The sequence below is a fragment of the Eurytemora carolleeae genome, unplaced genomic scaffold (genome assembly GCF_000591075.1).
Source record: "Eurytemora carolleeae unplaced genomic scaffold, Eaff_2.0 scaffold107, whole genome shotgun sequence".
Taxonomy (NCBI): Eukaryota; Metazoa; Arthropoda; class Copepoda; order Calanoida; family Temoridae; genus Eurytemora; species Eurytemora carolleeae.
This window is the reverse complement of record NW_019396413.1, coordinates 213,806-230,441: the sequence shown is the minus strand read 5'-3', so window position 1 is coordinate 230,441 and position 16,636 is coordinate 213,806. Positions and strand designations below refer to the sequence as shown.

The 16,636-nt window shown below is 34.4% G+C and overlaps 1 protein-coding gene across 1 annotated transcript; it reads left to right on the top strand.

Annotated features, from left to right (window-relative positions):
• Window positions 1-49: 49 nt before the first annotated feature.
• LOC111702852 (uncharacterized) lies at window positions 50-15,913 on the top strand. The gene is made up of 25 exons (XM_023474633.1): window positions 50-150; window positions 807-965; window positions 3,453-3,521; window positions 3,927-4,090; window positions 4,574-4,775; window positions 5,228-5,370; window positions 5,579-5,702; window positions 6,412-6,519; window positions 6,963-7,104; window positions 7,998-8,094; window positions 8,305-8,370; window positions 8,512-8,619; window positions 8,946-9,057; window positions 10,260-10,560; window positions 11,101-11,192; window positions 11,513-11,654; window positions 12,590-12,645; window positions 12,797-12,912; window positions 13,214-13,333; window positions 13,694-13,771; window positions 14,697-14,817; window positions 14,931-15,068; window positions 15,179-15,263; window positions 15,354-15,398; window positions 15,550-15,913. Exons 1-25 carry the CDS (start codon window positions 55-57, stop codon window positions 15,621-15,623), a joined length of 2,958 nt encoding a protein of 985 aa, XP_023330401.1. The 5' UTR covers window positions 50-54; the 3' UTR covers window positions 15,624-15,913.
• Window positions 15,914-16,636: the final 723 nt, after the last annotated feature.

Genomic DNA, 16,636 nt, shown 5'->3' with positions numbered 1-16,636 from the left:
TCGTTCTTTTTATTTTTTGATCTCATCTTTCAATCAAAGACAAGTACCATAAAAATGTTTTATTTGTATTTTCTACTAGAAAACATGTCCGAGGGTGTGAGACCAGATTCCCATGAGAAACTTCAATCAGAGACTTCACAACCAACACAGGTGATTGATACAGATGGACTTTCCTGTGACTTGTAAATCTGTAGAGTGACATATGTTTGATTGACAACGATACACTTGAAAGCATTGTCTGATCACGAAAGCAAGAGATCATATCCATCACATTCTCTTTAGAAATTACCTAGATTAATTTATTCAATTGTAATTTCACCATATAATGACTTGCGCATTTCTTCATCAGAAACAATGAAGAAAGTTGTAAATAAAACTCTTGCAAGCTAGAAAAAGAACGATCTCTTGCATATTGTTATTAAGAAATAGGTTTACAGTGTACTGTTGTGAATCAGGCATGCCTCTCAGTAAGAGTAATATCACTGGAAAATGCAAGGACAACCATTGTTAAGAAAAACCAATTTTCTTCTCTTTGATCTCTATTTTAGCTTTTTTTTTCAACTATGTTTCACGTCGTTGTTGGTTGAAAGGGGTTGAATTAATTACTTTTAGACTAGAGAACTAATTTGCTTAAATTGAAATTTTTATGGCATTTAATTTTTTACAAATATAAAATAAAACTGACGACTTAAGACCTCGTGTCTCGTGAAGACCATTTTATTTGAATACCTGTTTTAAATTTTAATCTTATTAGCAACCAATTTGCGGTTTACATTTTGTTTGACTTTTAAATGTTTGATTAAAAGGCAGTAGTAGAGGAAGCTGGCCATAAAACCCAAGGTGGTCAGCATGACCCAGTTGACCAGCATATTCCTGAAGTTGACCAGCCGGCCACCCCCAGTTGTTCTGTTCCTACCTCGCCTTTAAATATGGCGTTGGTACCTCCTGCTCCCCGCAGATTACAGGAATCATTTGAAATACGAATTGCATTTGCCGAAGCTTTGCAGAAGTCGTGATTTTAATAATTTGTGAAAATGCCCTTACAAAACTAAACTGTCAGGGTCATTCCATGTTTAGTCAACCACCTATACATGGAAGGCATGTCATGTATGTTGCTGAAATTTGAATACAACTTGCATTATGAAAAAAAATCCCGGAACCCGAAGATGAGCGTTCTGAGATCTCTGAGGTCGGAGTTATATGCAAAATTTCAGCAAAATCTGTGACATGCCGTCCATCATGTGGCGACTTGACATGGAATGACTCGTCATTGAAAGAAGACTTTATCGTCGAATTACGTTTGAGTTGAGTCTAAATTTAAACCAGTAAATAACAAAAATCATAATGTCGGGGCTAACTTGGAACGTTAGGGTTGAGACTACTGGATTAAACTCGTGACTAAGCATTCAAATCTAGGCCACAGAGAACACAGATTATGTTTACAATTTTTGCCCTAAAAATTCGGTTCTTCTAAATGCCCTAAGCATCTTATCCAAAATGTGCTGAATGTTTATTTTTTAAACTTTCTTTTAAGTTAGCTACTTATGACTAGTGTTAGGCATTTTTTTTGGCAGTTTTAAATGATTCAAGTGGTTTCGGCTTTAAAAGAATCCGCAAAATTCTGAGAATGTAAATATTGGGAATGTTAAAAGTTTGCTCTTTTTGCACTAAGCAAAATCACATGAAACTTTATGTATCCCGTCAGGAGCTCGGGTTAAGTTGGTACTCATATAATCATCATGGAGAAAAGAATAGCTCGTCCACGTACTCGAGTCTGGTTCGATAGGATCTAAATATGATTAAGTTAGACATTAGACCTCAATCTTGTCTCAATCTTGTGTATGTCTTCACCTTTATCTGCTCAGTAGCAGCAGTCCCGGAAACAGTAGAAACAGGGATGATGTTTCCAAGGAGACTTCTCCAAGTAGGAAGAGGCGAAGGTGAGTAGGATACCCAGCAAGGAGGTGCTCTGCTGGTAAGTCAGTCCAGCTCGACAGGTATATCAAGCTCCTTTCTGCAGTCAGGCAAACTGCAGCTTGTTTGTAGATCTGATCCGTTGAATTCTCGAACAGTTACATCGTTGAGATTACCCTTGTCCAGGAGTACGGCGAGGGGTGGATCAGTCTAAGAGATAAATCAGGAGTTAAAATAAATTTTGGATGAACTTCAGAGTTCTAAGCCATTTAAGAATGTATTTTCACATGTTAAATCATTAGTTCATAGTTCTGGTCAGGTGGTAAAACATAAGAAGAGTTCTGAATTCACTTCAATATAATAGTTAAAAGAGCACAAATCTAGAAATGATTTAAAGATCTTTTACATTTATAGAAGATGTTTTATAAACCTAGTATTGCACAACCTGTAGTGACAAGACAGGATAACTGCTTTATCCTAGCCCATCATGGTCTGAAATAAATAGACCATATAGATTTAAATAGTTGAATTATTTCCTTGCATTTCATATTTAGACGGATAAAAAAAGTTGTTAAGGATTAAGTATTTAAAACTTTCAAAGCTAAGTTTGTAAAATTGAGTTTATACAATTTATTTAAAACTTAATTTAAGCTATAAATGAAATTCTCAGTTTATGTTTAGAACACAATTCTGTATAAGTGGAGAAGGAAATAGAAGCAGGGAACAGAGAGATACACGAATAGATCTTCATGTGCATTGTGCATCTCCAGAGATAAGATTTTAAAAGCTTAAACCCAAGTAAAACCGAAACTCGGGTTTAGATAGAACCCAAGTCAGGATTGGTTCTGATTCGACCAATTAGAGATTGTTTAGCAAGCTTTCTCTCTGTAGCAGACAGAATGCCGTCAGATCAGCTGTGACAAGGAAATGTAAATTTCGAAAATTCAAACTTGTAGATACATTATTTTCATAGTATGTTTATTTTATATATTTAATAAAATTTGACACCATAAATAATTCCCAAGATTTAAAATGTACAAATAAAAAAGATTTTACAAAAAAGACTCGAGCCTTCAAGAGAGAAAAACCCAAGATAGTTGGTTTTTACTAAACTCAAGGCCATCCAGAACCCGGGTCTTGACTTGTGCTTTACTTGGATCTAAGCAGACGCAAAGACCGGGTTTTACTCGGGTTTAAGCTTTTAAAATCTAATCTCTGACCAGGGTTTTTTGGATTCAACCTGAACATCAAGAATTAAAAGAGCCATAGATCTTACAGTAACCCTAAGATACGAGTGCGGTCTCCCATATCTTTTTGGATCTTGCACAGCTCTATAATATATTAGGATTTTTGAAACAGTAACTGAAATTTCTAAAAAAACTAATCATTTAAAAATTGTACATGGCTAATATAACATCAATTAGCATGCCAAAAATACAAGGTTTAGTTAATTTTCTGTCAGTATTTTGGTTTTAAAGCTTGGAGATAATCCACTGAAAAGGGATGATTTGTATGTATTTAAATGATTGGTGAGACAGGAAAACTACTCAGTTACTCAAAGTTGGCAGAGCAGATCATTCATGTCCGACTCAACATCACCTCTTCAGGTATTTGGACCAGGGGTATATATTCTCTTGAAAAATTACCCCCCCCCATTAACTTGGAATGATAAACGGTGCGCAAAATTAAACTTTGGGGTTTTTTTTCACAGAATCCGTGGTGAAAAAAATTATATTTCAGGGAAACAGATTGAAAAGAGGGAAAAATTGCCACTTAGCATTCAATATTTTTCCCCCATATCTAAATCTTATAATTTCTTTCTTAAACTATCTACATGAGCCAAACGTCGGCTATTTTCTTACCTATTCCTATTAAATCAGAGCCCGCAATTTTCAGATTGAAAAATGAGATTACTGTTTCTGTTTCCAAATGTATTTTTAAAAATATTTCCCTTTATATTTTAGCCGATCTTTTAATCTTGAAATAAATTTTTGACTGAGGATAACTTGCAGGAACAGATTGAGACTGAGAATGATTTCCTGGCTGCCCTTGAACCTGACAATATAGAAACCATATCGCAACCTTCATTAGCTCGTTCATCAGTTCTCATCTCTTCTCCTTCCTACTCTCCTGGACCCTCACCAGCCCACTCAACATCTCCGGCACTCACCACCAGGTGGGGGACAACTTTAAACTTTTGTGTCTTCAATCTGAGATTACGACGCCTTGCCGGCTATCTTTCTTTACTGGATATTGAGTTCAGTCGTGGAAGCTAATTAATCAATATCACAAACAAAAGTTTTATCCTCCGACATCGGTAGTTTATTAATTAATAGAAGATTTGTTTTTGTCAATTATTTACCGCCGAATCTTCAGCTTCAACCAATCAAAGATCAGTAAATATGAATCAAATTTGATTAAATCTAAAATTGAAAAGATTCTGTTTGTATGTGGAGTTCATCAAGTTTAACTCCGTTTCAATTCGATCATGGTGTAATAAAACTAAAAGAAATTAATTTCCATTTTATGAAGAATTCTTAAAAGATAAATACAGGTCTGAATTGATTTGATATTTTTCAAGCTCCTAAAACTTGAAGAAAAAATACAGCACAGCAAATTCACATAATTTTCTAAGATTTTTTTAAAGACTTTTTTACAGGGATCCCAATTGGCAGTCTAGTAAGAGTAGTGTGCGGGAGCGTAACTCCGCCATGTTTAACAACAGTTTAATGGCGGATGTCTGGTTCTTGGTTGGAGGCGGAGAATCTCAACGCCGGGTTCCGGCACACAAATATATACTCGCCACCGGGAGTACCGTTTTCTACGCCATGCTGTACGGAAGCTTGGCAGAGGAAAGCGAGGTTTGTCAGAAATTTTTTTAATTAGCTTGAAGAAAATAGGAAATTTATTTTACAATTGCGAAGCAGAAACTAGGAAAAAATCTTACAATTTTAAATCTTTTAATGGTTGAAGTCAGATATCTTATAATTGTGTTGGGTTTTAATTTAGTACGTTAAAATTCATTTTTTTAAAACTTTTTTAACTGCGTACAATTGTATGATAACGGGATTGTCTGAAGGGTTAATGTTTGTGGTCTCATGAGGTTGCAAACAAACCAAAATAGATAAATAGATAGATAGCTAGACACTTATTAAATGAATGGGCCTGTTTATACTGCACAGTTACTGTGACTCATGTTCATTGGACTATATTTAAAGTCATAACTTAAATCTAAATATAAACTTCCTTTTCCAGACTTTTCTGGTTATCACTGTAGCTTACTATTTTCCCTATTTATCAGTTTCCATCTTAGGTTATCCTGGTTCCTGACGTAGATCCGGACGCATTCCTAGCTCTGTTGAACTACTTGTACTGCGACGAGATTAACCTCGAGCCTGACAACGTCCTGGCAACCCTCTACGCAGCCAAGAAGTACATCATTCCACATTTAGCTAAGTACGACAATTTATAATTTAGTGTAAAAAAGGTTATTTATTTTTATGAAAAGTTGAAATGAATGAAAAAATGTTACAAATGGGACTTCTTTAACGCCTTCCAGTTTAGCACGGGCGGGGCAGTACGGGGGCAAATAGAGTCTTCTATTTTTTGTTATTGGCCATTATATGATTCAATTGTATTGTCTGTTCAACTATCCACTATCTAGGGTGTGTGTGAAGTACCTAGAGACGAGTTTGAGTGCGAGAAACGCCTGCTTGCTTCTCTCCCAGTCCAGACTATTTGAGGAACCAGAACTCATGCAGAGATGCTGGGACGTTATTGACGCTCAGGTTCAAGATTTTTTCGTCCTGGGGGGGGGGGGTGATACAAATATACATTTACATAAATACTGCATAACCACTGTTTTTTATAAATTTTTAAACCTCTCTGCACTGAATAAAATTAATGGCATAGATTCTTCATCTTTATTTATTTATATCTTAGAGTTTCAATTTTTTTTTCAAATTGCCCCTAGAGAAAATAAGTAGCCCAACCCGTCAGACTCGACCCGGTAATGAGATAGCTTTTCAATCTCTATTTTTAGCCCCATATAGCTGCTCTGTTTTCTTTTTATACAAATGTATTTGTTCTATCTCAATATGAGAATGTCTTTGCTTACAATTGAAGTGTACTGCAGTTTCTGGGAGGAATATAAACAGAGCTCACCAGCAATTCGTTTGTTTACATACCTTACAGAAATTGCATTTTATTTGAAAACAAAGCTTGTTTATAGCTAGCATGTCGCCTCCATTTTGAATTTGATAATAGCTTATAGCAATTCAGGGCCGTATTTAGTCCAGGGGGGGGGGGGCTTAACACCCGTTTGGGCCTGAAAACCCCCTGGAAACCATGAATTTAACTGATCCAGGGGGAGGGCTGAGCCCCCATGAACGCCTTTATAGCCCTTTTCGTTTCTTATCATAGATAAGGTCGTCTCTATCATCATGATTATGGGTAAACCGTATTTATGGTTGTTTTATCCATGTTTTACTATTCTAGGCAGAAATAGCTCTTCTGTCGGATGGATTCACAGACATAGATTTCCACACTCTTGAAACTATTCTTAATAGGGAAACATTGAACTGCAAAGAGATTATAGTATTTAAGGTAAGACATCATCAATATGTATATATTTTAAAGTCTGGGCTCTCCAAGATGGGGGGGGGGGGGTCAGATCCTTCCCTTATCTGATCAATACTAATCTCTGTTTGCCTGTCTGTTTGATTTGATTTCCAAACAAAAATCAGGAACCTCTTGACCGATTTGCCTCAAATTTTGATAGGGGGACTCGGTAGAAACACGGGAATGCTTAGTTTTCAGACAAATCTGGGTTTCAAAGATATTATAAAAAAAATTATTTATTTCTTTACGCCAGAGTTCTGGAGTAAACAAGTTTTTGTTTGTCAAAGTTAAAGTTTAAATTTTTTGTTGTTCTTTGGTAGGAAACAATCGACATCAAAGTTTCAGGGCGAATAATTTGTTTTTACATTTTTCATTTACATGGTTTTTAGCAAATGATTATAAAATTTAAGTTTGTGATTTATTGTTAGGCTGCACGAACCTGGGCAGCGGCGGAGGCTGTCCGCCAAGGTGTAGAGCCTACGCCTCAGCATTGCCGGGATATACTCGGCTCCGCCATGTACCTAATCAGGTTCCCTGCCATGGAGTTGGAAGAGTTCGCAGATTCAGCAGGTTGGGTGACTTGTTTACATACAGGGTGTCCCAAAAAACATGGGAATTCAGTGACGAATTGGATATCGTCTTTGTTATGAATTAGCATTGTAGTACCTTATTTCAAAAGCCATAATATTATTATGTCTGCTAGAGTTTATTTTATGAAAAGGGTAAAAGACTGTAAAGGTGTGTCTATAATGTCTCTGCAAGATGAACAGTGAAGACAGACAAGTAAATACTCTGTTTTATACTGTAATTTTCTTGTTTTACTAAGTACAACCGTATGCAGTATGCCTACAGGTCGTAATACGTTGTCTGTAGGTTGATTGTTAATAATAATAATAATGCAGTCAAAACATAAACAAACAAAATGTGAACTTAGCAGACGAAACTCTTACAAATTACAGCTTTCTCAGTAGGTATCACTTTACTAACTCAAAGAATTATCTAAAAAGACGATATCGAATTCGTCACTGAATTCCCATGTTTTTTGGGACACCCTGTATATTGATATTATGAAAAGAGAGATTTAGTTGAACTAGTTGTAGCTAGTCAAACTAGTTTATCTGTTTAGTGTTAATAGATTCCTATCTCTGTTGACTCTAAACTGGGTTTCCCAAATTAAATTCTTAAGATCTACTTCTAGACGTCAAGAAAATAAGTTTTCTCAGTATCGGAAATTAGGTCAAATAAGACGAGGATTTGCCCCTTTCCATTACTTTTTGTAAATTACTCAGGGATATCGGATCAAAGATGAAAATGTATTAACATAGAATTAAAAAGAATAGTTTTGGAAATTCGAAATACACAATTGTACTTTAGTAATACACAATGGTATAAATAACAAACCTGTTTCAATTTTTCATATTAAAATTAATTTTCTCGATTTACCCTCTCATATTCTTTTTTAGCTCAGTCTGGAATGCTTTCTCTTCAAGAGACAACAGATATATTTCTAAATTTCACTGCTAGACAGAAACCAATACTTCAGTACCCAGTACAGTCTAGGTAACATATTAGATTTAGCAACGTCTAGTTAAACCAGCCGTACCTAGTTTTTCTAGTTTTACACTTTAAATGAAAATATTTGGCTAGTTCATGAGAAGGATACTCTCACTAATCTATTACTAAGTTCTTCACTAACTTCTCAACCCCCCAACACTCACACTCCCCCACTTGAGATATCAAGGCTTTTATAATAATTAATCTTTCGAATAGGATCGGCATGAAACCTCAGATTTGCCATAGATTCCAGTCCAGTGCCTATAGATCTAACCAATGGAGGTGACTTTTTAGAATTTTTTGTTTAAATAAACTTATTTTTATTAATCTTCCGATAAAATATCTTCCATAACATTATTTAGTTTTATTTTAGTTTTTTGTGAAAATTAAATTTTTTTATATATTAATATATTTTTTAAAAAGGTATCGAGGTCGGTGTGATTCTATTCAGTTCTGCGTGGACCGAAGAATTTTCATAGTTGGGTTTGGTCTGTATGGATCAAGTAATGGATCTGCTGACTATACTGTCAGGTAAAATAAATATATTCAGGTTTGGTCTGTATGGATCCATTGATGGATCCATCTATACTGTCAGGTAAAATAAATATATTCAGGTTTGGTCTGTCTGGATCCATTGATGGATCCAACTATACTGTCAGGTATAATAAATATATTCAGGTTTGGTCTGTATAGATCCATTGATGGATCCAACTATACTGTCAGGTTTAATGAATATAATGAATTTTACTGTGAGGAAAACCTGGGTTTTCATTAAATTTTGTTGATTTAAAAAAGTTTTCCATAGGTGAATACTGAATATTGAACAATCCTCTTTAATAAAATTATTTTTCCTCTAGGATTGAACTGAAGCAGAGTGGGAAAGTGTTAGCCACCAACACTCAGGGATTCTACTCAGACGGTTCAAGCAATACCTTCCAGGTCTTCTTTGACCATCCGGTCCAAATAGAGGTTAGTTCATATATCTGGTCCAAATAGAGGTTAGTTCATATATCCGGTCCAAATAGAGGTTAGTTCATATATCTAGTCCAAATAGAGGTTAGTTCATATATCCGGTCCAAATAGAGGTTAGTTCATATATCCGGTCCAAATAGAGGTTAGTTCATATATCCGGTCCAAAAAGAGGTTAGTTCATATATCTAGTCCAAATAGAGATTAGTTCATACATCCGGTCCAAATAGAGGTTAGTTCATATGTCCGGTCCAAATAGAGGTTAGTTCATATATCCGGTCCAAATAGAGGTTAGTTCATATAAATTCGGTCCAAATAGAAGTTAGTCCACACATCCGGGACAAAAAAGGTTAGTTTATACATCCGGTACAAATAGAGGTTAGTTTATACATCCGGTCCAAATAGAGGTTAGTCCTCACATCCGGTACAAAAAGAGGTTAGTTCATATATCTGGTCCAAATAGAGGTTTGTTCATATATCTGGTCCAAATAGAGGATATAGTCCATACATTCGGTCCATTTAGAGGATATAGTCCATACATTCGGTCCAAATAGAGGATATAGTCCATACATTCGGTCCAAATAGAGGATATAGTCCATATATTCGGTCCAAATCAAGTCCAAATAGAAGATATTAGTTCATAACCTGTTTCAAATAGAGGTAAGTTGGACCTTCGTTAAATTCAATTTAAAACATCCGTGTCATTTAAACTTAACGTTTTTAAACTTATGCTAAAAATTAGGAACAGAATTTTGAAAAATTCTGTAACTGACGTTAAATGAATATTTAAAATGAAGTATTTTTCCAAATGGTGTGTGTAGGTTAAATTGCTAATCAGGAGTAGGAGAGTCATGCGTTGTCAAAAAAATTAAGAAAGTTTGTCAAAATACAGGGTGTCCCACTAACCTTGACATTGAAATAATTTGATGTATTTATTCATAAACATAATTTTAGAAGTAGAACTCTAGATCAGCGTTAATAATCACAAAATTTTCCCAAGTCCTGGCATTTCCAGAATGTTGTCCGCCATTTTTGTGCTTTCAATATTACACCGGAGATGTGAAGAATTTTGTTATTTTTGTCTATCATAGATTGGCGGGGGGGGGGGGGGGGGGGGGGCTTAACACCCGTTTGGGCCTGAATCGTTCACTAGGACAGACCCGAGAAATGAAAGGAGAGAGTTGAAATTTTCATTTTTGTAGAAGGCCATGGTTTCAGAACATAAATCAAAAATGGAGAGAGACAAAACTGTTCGGCGCCGACGGAAACTTGAAACTAACTTACAAGAAGAAAACGAGGATATTGCAGTCAAAGAACGTCGGTCATCAAAGATCGACCAGACATGTACTAAACTTATAATACTTCTGTCTGGGGTGGTTTGTATACTAAGTGTACTGCTGATGTACTGTCCGGACAGTACAATTACAGCTTTAACACATAAAACAATTGACTATGTTCTGATGCATGCTGGGATTTCTCCAATTATCTACGCTGTAGTATTAGGTGAGTATTCTACACGGTTTTTGGTTTACCACTTTTTTAAAAATAGCTGTGTAGTGAAATCCTTAAAGCTAAACTACATTTTCATTTTCTGCTAATCCTGATTGCGCGGTTTTGTACTTCAATTGAATCTAGACAGAAATTACATAATATTGAAAAATAATATGAATTCTTTATACTTTTTTCCTTAAGATTAAGGATATTAAAGTTTTTCGTATTTGGATTGAATCTTAAGCAAAGCTTTCCTTAATATTTTAACTTATGAAAGTCATAATTACAGTACTTAATAGTGCAATTTAAAGCCACTGCTGTCGACATCTAAGAACATTTCTTAATTTGAATCCAATTGCCCCTAAAGTGCCAAAGGCTTTGTAAACTTGAATTGATATCAGGAGATGAATTTTGTATATTTTTTTAGTCAAGTTGCTTTTTTAGTCCATTTTATTCGTACATGTAAGTCTGTAAGACTGAGCAAGCAACTTTAAACATAAAAATGTAAGGTTTATAATTTACATGCATGAGAGAAATTGTTTATAATTACAGATGCTGGTAGTACAGGTTCCAGGGTTTTAGCATTCACTTTCTATGAAAACCCTGTTACGGGGAATCTTCTTCTGGTTGATGAACTGTGGAAGGAAGGATTTCAATTAGTTATTGTATTTTATGTTATCTGAGATACATATTTTTTAATTTTTATTTATTAATCTTATTTTGGTAGAACGTTGTCATCAAAGTTAAGAGCGGCATCAGAAACCACTATATTTCTAAGATGAATTATTTAGAAGGTTTGAAAAGGTTTTTAAAGGAGAAAATATAAACTACTTTTTAAAACTTTATAATCTTGAAACATTAATTTATGAAGCATTTTCTATACCTTTCTTAGTTGATGTTGTTAAACGCCATTAGGCTTTATTTATTATCAATGTCTGAACGATTGAAAATGTCCGACACACAGGAGGTTAAACCTGGCCTTTCCTCTTTTGCTGACGATCCTGAAGCCGGAGCTGAGACAATCCAAGCGCTGATCAATGAAGCTCATGCTCTAGTCCCAGCACATCAGAGGAAACAAACACCTGTTAGTCTTAAGGCAACTGCTGGTTAGTAAATTTTGGATTGGGGAATATCTTTGACATTGTATAAACTAGAATGGTTTACTCACTGCTTTCCTGATTTCTGACTATTATCTGTCCTGAGATGGAATTTAAAGAATTTGACCCGCGGTTTAAATCCGCCAAAACCCGGTTTAAATTAAGCACCGGTTTAAATCTTGAAACATTTTATACGATTTTAAGTGGAACCAACCATATTTAAACCGCGGCTTAAATTTAAACCGCCGTTCAAATTCTTTAAATTCGGCCACTGTTCTACAACCTATTTTTTTTGTATTTTTAATTTGTGTGGCATCTTATTATTAATGGTTGAAGCAGACTTAATATTTTATATATGAAAGGTTAAAATACAAGTAAATGTACCCTGCGTGGGTTCAGTGCCAAGAGACACTGGACCCATGCATAAAGGGTCCAGTGCCCCTTTTAACAAAGGCAGTCAACCAGTCATGATGTTTTTTTTACCTATCTGGAAGCAATCGAAAATTTGATAAATATTGAGTTTCCAGGTGTTTCATGGCAAAGCACTGGCTCATTTATAACTTAATTTTTACAAAATTGTTTGTTTATTATGAGTTTTTTTTTGTTTTTGATATTTTATATTTTGGATTTTGGTTTTTCTCAGATTATATATAATTCCATATGAAGTATGAGACACGTAAAACCTAGGATGATCATTTTAGGAAAGTATTGAAAGTCTTCTGAGTCTTTCTTTGATTGAGCCAGCTGTTAGCCATGATAAGCCGGGAGGTGCCGACCATAGCACTAACGATCGGGATGAGCATTGTGCATCTTCGATCAAACTCTGTCCTTCTTACAGGATTGAATCCTGGGTACTTTTACGTTAAGTAAAAGGTTTTTTAAAAAATCATGTGTGGCATCTTGCGTTTTTTAAAGACATATTTTCCAAATGTTGTATGTTTTAGGCTTGAGATTGATTCCCCAAAAGAAATCAGAGGGTCTTATATTAGCTGTAAATAAGGTAGGGTTCAATTTTAAAAATTGTTTAATGAATTACTTACTAATTTTTTGAGATTCTTTGTTTGATTTATTCATTCTAAAGTCAATATTTTTTCGTTTTTATAAAGTGTCCTGAAAGGTTTGTTACCTTATATTTGTTTCCTTGCATTCAGATCCTTGAGAACTCTGGGTTTTCTAATCGAGGAGTAGAGATTTTATCAGAACTTCATGAAGGATTGTATGGATGGATTACTGTAAACTTTTTAATGGAACAGCTTACCAATCCAAGGTATAAATATATACTTTTAAAGCTTATAACCCCCCTGATAATTGATATTCAGGATTTAAGCTTTTCAAAGATTTTTTTATCTTATTAATTATTGGTTTCAAATCAAAAATGAAAGATGTCAGGATTTGTGTTTCTTACCATTTTTCAGTTTAGAGGTTATAGTCCTAACTTTGCATGTGTTTTTAACTTAATTTGTAAAGAAAGAAGGGTCCAGTACAGAACCGATATTAAGTCACGATGCTTTAAATAAGTTTCTAGAATTATACGATTTTCTGTGCTAAAGTCAAAATTACTGTCTAAGGAAGTCTTATGTTGCTCTGGATTTGGGAGGAGGCTCTACTCAGATTACATTCAGTCCCAAGTATGATGAAACCTTCCAGGATACTCCCTCTGATTTCTTGCATCAAGTTTCGGTTATCAGGTTGGAGATTATAGTTCAATTATATAATTATAAATAATATCATGATAATGTTCTTTTAACTTTTTGTATATTTTATACGTCTAACCACAAAACAGTCGTTCATTTGTGGTTTATCTTCAATGCAAAAGCATATTTCCATAGGTAAAACCACAATTAAAAAATTATTTTTTCTTAGTAAATACAGAGCCAGTCTTAGTCTTGGTTTAAATATATTGGCAGTAACACATTTTTGGAAAAAGCAATTCACAGCATAAGAATTACTTAAAGTTCAATTCTGTTCCTAAATACATATGTAAAATGACTTTTGAAATATTTTTTTACTTGTGTATATTTTTGTGTTTATCAAAAGATATTTTTTAGTCGGAAGATGACAATATACTCTCATAGCTATCTTGGATTGGGTCTGATGGCAGCAAGGGATGCTGTTTTTAACCACAGGTTATAGGTTTTGAACTCATGCAGCAATTGTTTGGTGTAATGCCATTTCTGATATAGCATTTCTTTGATGGCTAATTCATAGATGGACATTTTGACAAATGGAGACTTCCATAGATAGACATTTCATAGATGAACATGTTTAATTGATGGACATTCTATAAAGGGAGATTTCATGGCAACAATTTCATAGGAGGACATATCAATTGTGGCCTTTTTTGGGTGAACATTTCATGGATGGAAATTTTATAGGTAAATGTTTTACTGGTGGACATTTCGTGGTTAGGCATTTCATTGGTGGATATTTCATGAGTGGACATGTAATGGGTGGAAATTTAATGGGTGGACATTTTATGATGGACATTTTATGGTGGACATTTCTGGGTGGATATTTCATGGCTGGAAACTTGACATTTCAGGGATGATTATTTTAGAGTTAAACAATTAAAAGATGAACATTTCATAGATGGACATTTAATTGATGCATATTTCATAGATGGACATTTCATAGATGGACATTTCATAGATGGACATTACATAGATGGACATTTCATAGATGGACATTTCAAAGATGGACATTTCATAGATAGACATTTCATGGATGGTCATTACATAGATAGTCATTACATTGATGGACATTTCATAGATGGAAATTTCACAGATGAAAATTTCACAGTTGGAAATTTCACAGATGGACATTTCACAGAGGGACATTTTATAGATGGCCTTTTAATAGATGGACATTTTATAGATAAACATTTCATAGATAAATATTTCATAAATATTTCACAGATGGACATTATAGAGATGGACATTTTAGAAATGGACCTTATAGAGAAAGACTCGAGTTTTCATAGACTGTACAGTGTACAATTCATGTTTTTAAACATTTGATTGACAGATTTAAACCATTTGTCTGTATTTTTAGAGCAGAAGGCACCTCCTCTATAGCCTCACCATGTGTATCAAACCCACTGGTCTGGAAGTATAATAATAAAGAAATAAACCTCCACCCAAAACAGTCAAGTTATGAAACATGCATGATTCAGGTATCATTTCATTGATAACTTCTTTAATTGTTCAGCCTTAAACAAGTTGCAATATGGTTAATATTGAATTAGGTAGATGTTGGAAAAAAATAGAAATAAAATAACTATCCAAGGTTATGGGAGTTTTGGATACTCTGAAGGTTCATCAGTGTGAAGAAGTACCCACAAGAAAGATTGCTGCATTCTCTTACTTTTATGATCGGGCAGTTGATGCAGGAATCATTGAACATGGACAAAGTGCAGTAGTTCAGGTATGGGAGGGAGGGGGGGGGGGTTGTAGAACATCAATATTTTTATTTTTTTTTTCACTTGAAGGAAAAACAAACTTGTTAAATTACTTAAAGATGAAACTGGTTTTCAGGTTCAAGATTTTCTTGATGCTGCTAAGAGTGCCTGTGATAGCTCTGAACATCCATTTCTTTGTGTTGATCTTACATTTATCTCAGGAATGTGGAAATTTCAGTTGTTATGTTATTTTAAAACAGGCTTTCAAATTAAATAACTTATTGTTAAATTACAATTTCCACTATATATAGGACTCTTACACCACGGCTACAAACTGTCTGCAGATGCTAAACTAGGAAACTATTCAAATCTTCTAAAATTGTTTTTTTTTTCTTATCAATATTCTATGAAATGTTTAACAGATCAAACTGCCAGGTTTTCCAACAGAAATTAAATTTCTTCCAAAAGCTAGTTTTTTACGTACTATTTGATTTGATAACTCTTCAGGACTTTACAAAGAAATTAATGGTCATTCAACAAGCTGGGCTTTAGGCGCAGCATTTGCTCTCCTTGAGAAATGATCTCCCTACCAAGATAGTGCCTTTGTTACACAAAGAAGTTATTAATATTCTCTCAATCTATACTAAATCTCAATGCAACATGATATACTGTTAGATTTAAAACAGTGGCCTTAATACTTTCAGCTTTCCAATGTTTATAGTTCCTTATTTGCTCTTGACCAATGAAAAAATTTTTTGTATGAGACTTGTATCTCAGGTAATGATACAAATTAAAGAATAAAATTGTGATGAATCTTTTAATGCTGTGATACATGTTATTGATGAATAAACTTCCACTGCTCACCAAGAAATTTAATGTGTAGGAAATAATGGTTAGTTGAAGCGAACCTTTTTCTCAATTCTTACCGTCTCCTTTTAGTAGATATTAATTTGCTGCTCAGCTGCTAAAAAAAACATGTTTACTTATCATTTGTTTCTGATGCGTTTTCCAAACCCAGGAAGGTGTATAAGATATTGTGTCTTGTTACGGTCTCAAGGTATTTTATGTAGGAGGAGAGCTTGATGAACGAATTTAGTTAGATTGTAAAGGAAATATAAATCTGATATTAGATAAAAATAAAACTGGGTATGCGAGTTTTAAGAAATAATTATATCCTTAGGCTGACAAATCCTATACTGCAAGTGCTGTTTTGGATGGTACAGAGCTATCTTACTTTGGCCAGGAGGGACTCAGTGAGGTACTTATTGTGATTATGAAGAATTGATATATTAATTTACAATTCAAGATGTCTTGGATTAAATAGTCTGTATTTTCTCATCTTGTCTCATAGAAAAGTCTGGTTTTGTTTATTTTCACTGAATTTCGAATACTTTTTAGGTTGTGGTGAAGAGGGTAACATTTCAGTTCCAATGCAGTTCTGAATCTACGAATGGGACTGGGGTTCAAGGGGGGCAGATACCAGAAATAATCTTTTATGGAGCTGTTGACTAACTAAGGAGGATTTATGCAAATCCACAATTAAAAGTGGAATGTGTTCTTCAAAAAATCATTCATCTTATTGTGCAGTGCCTGA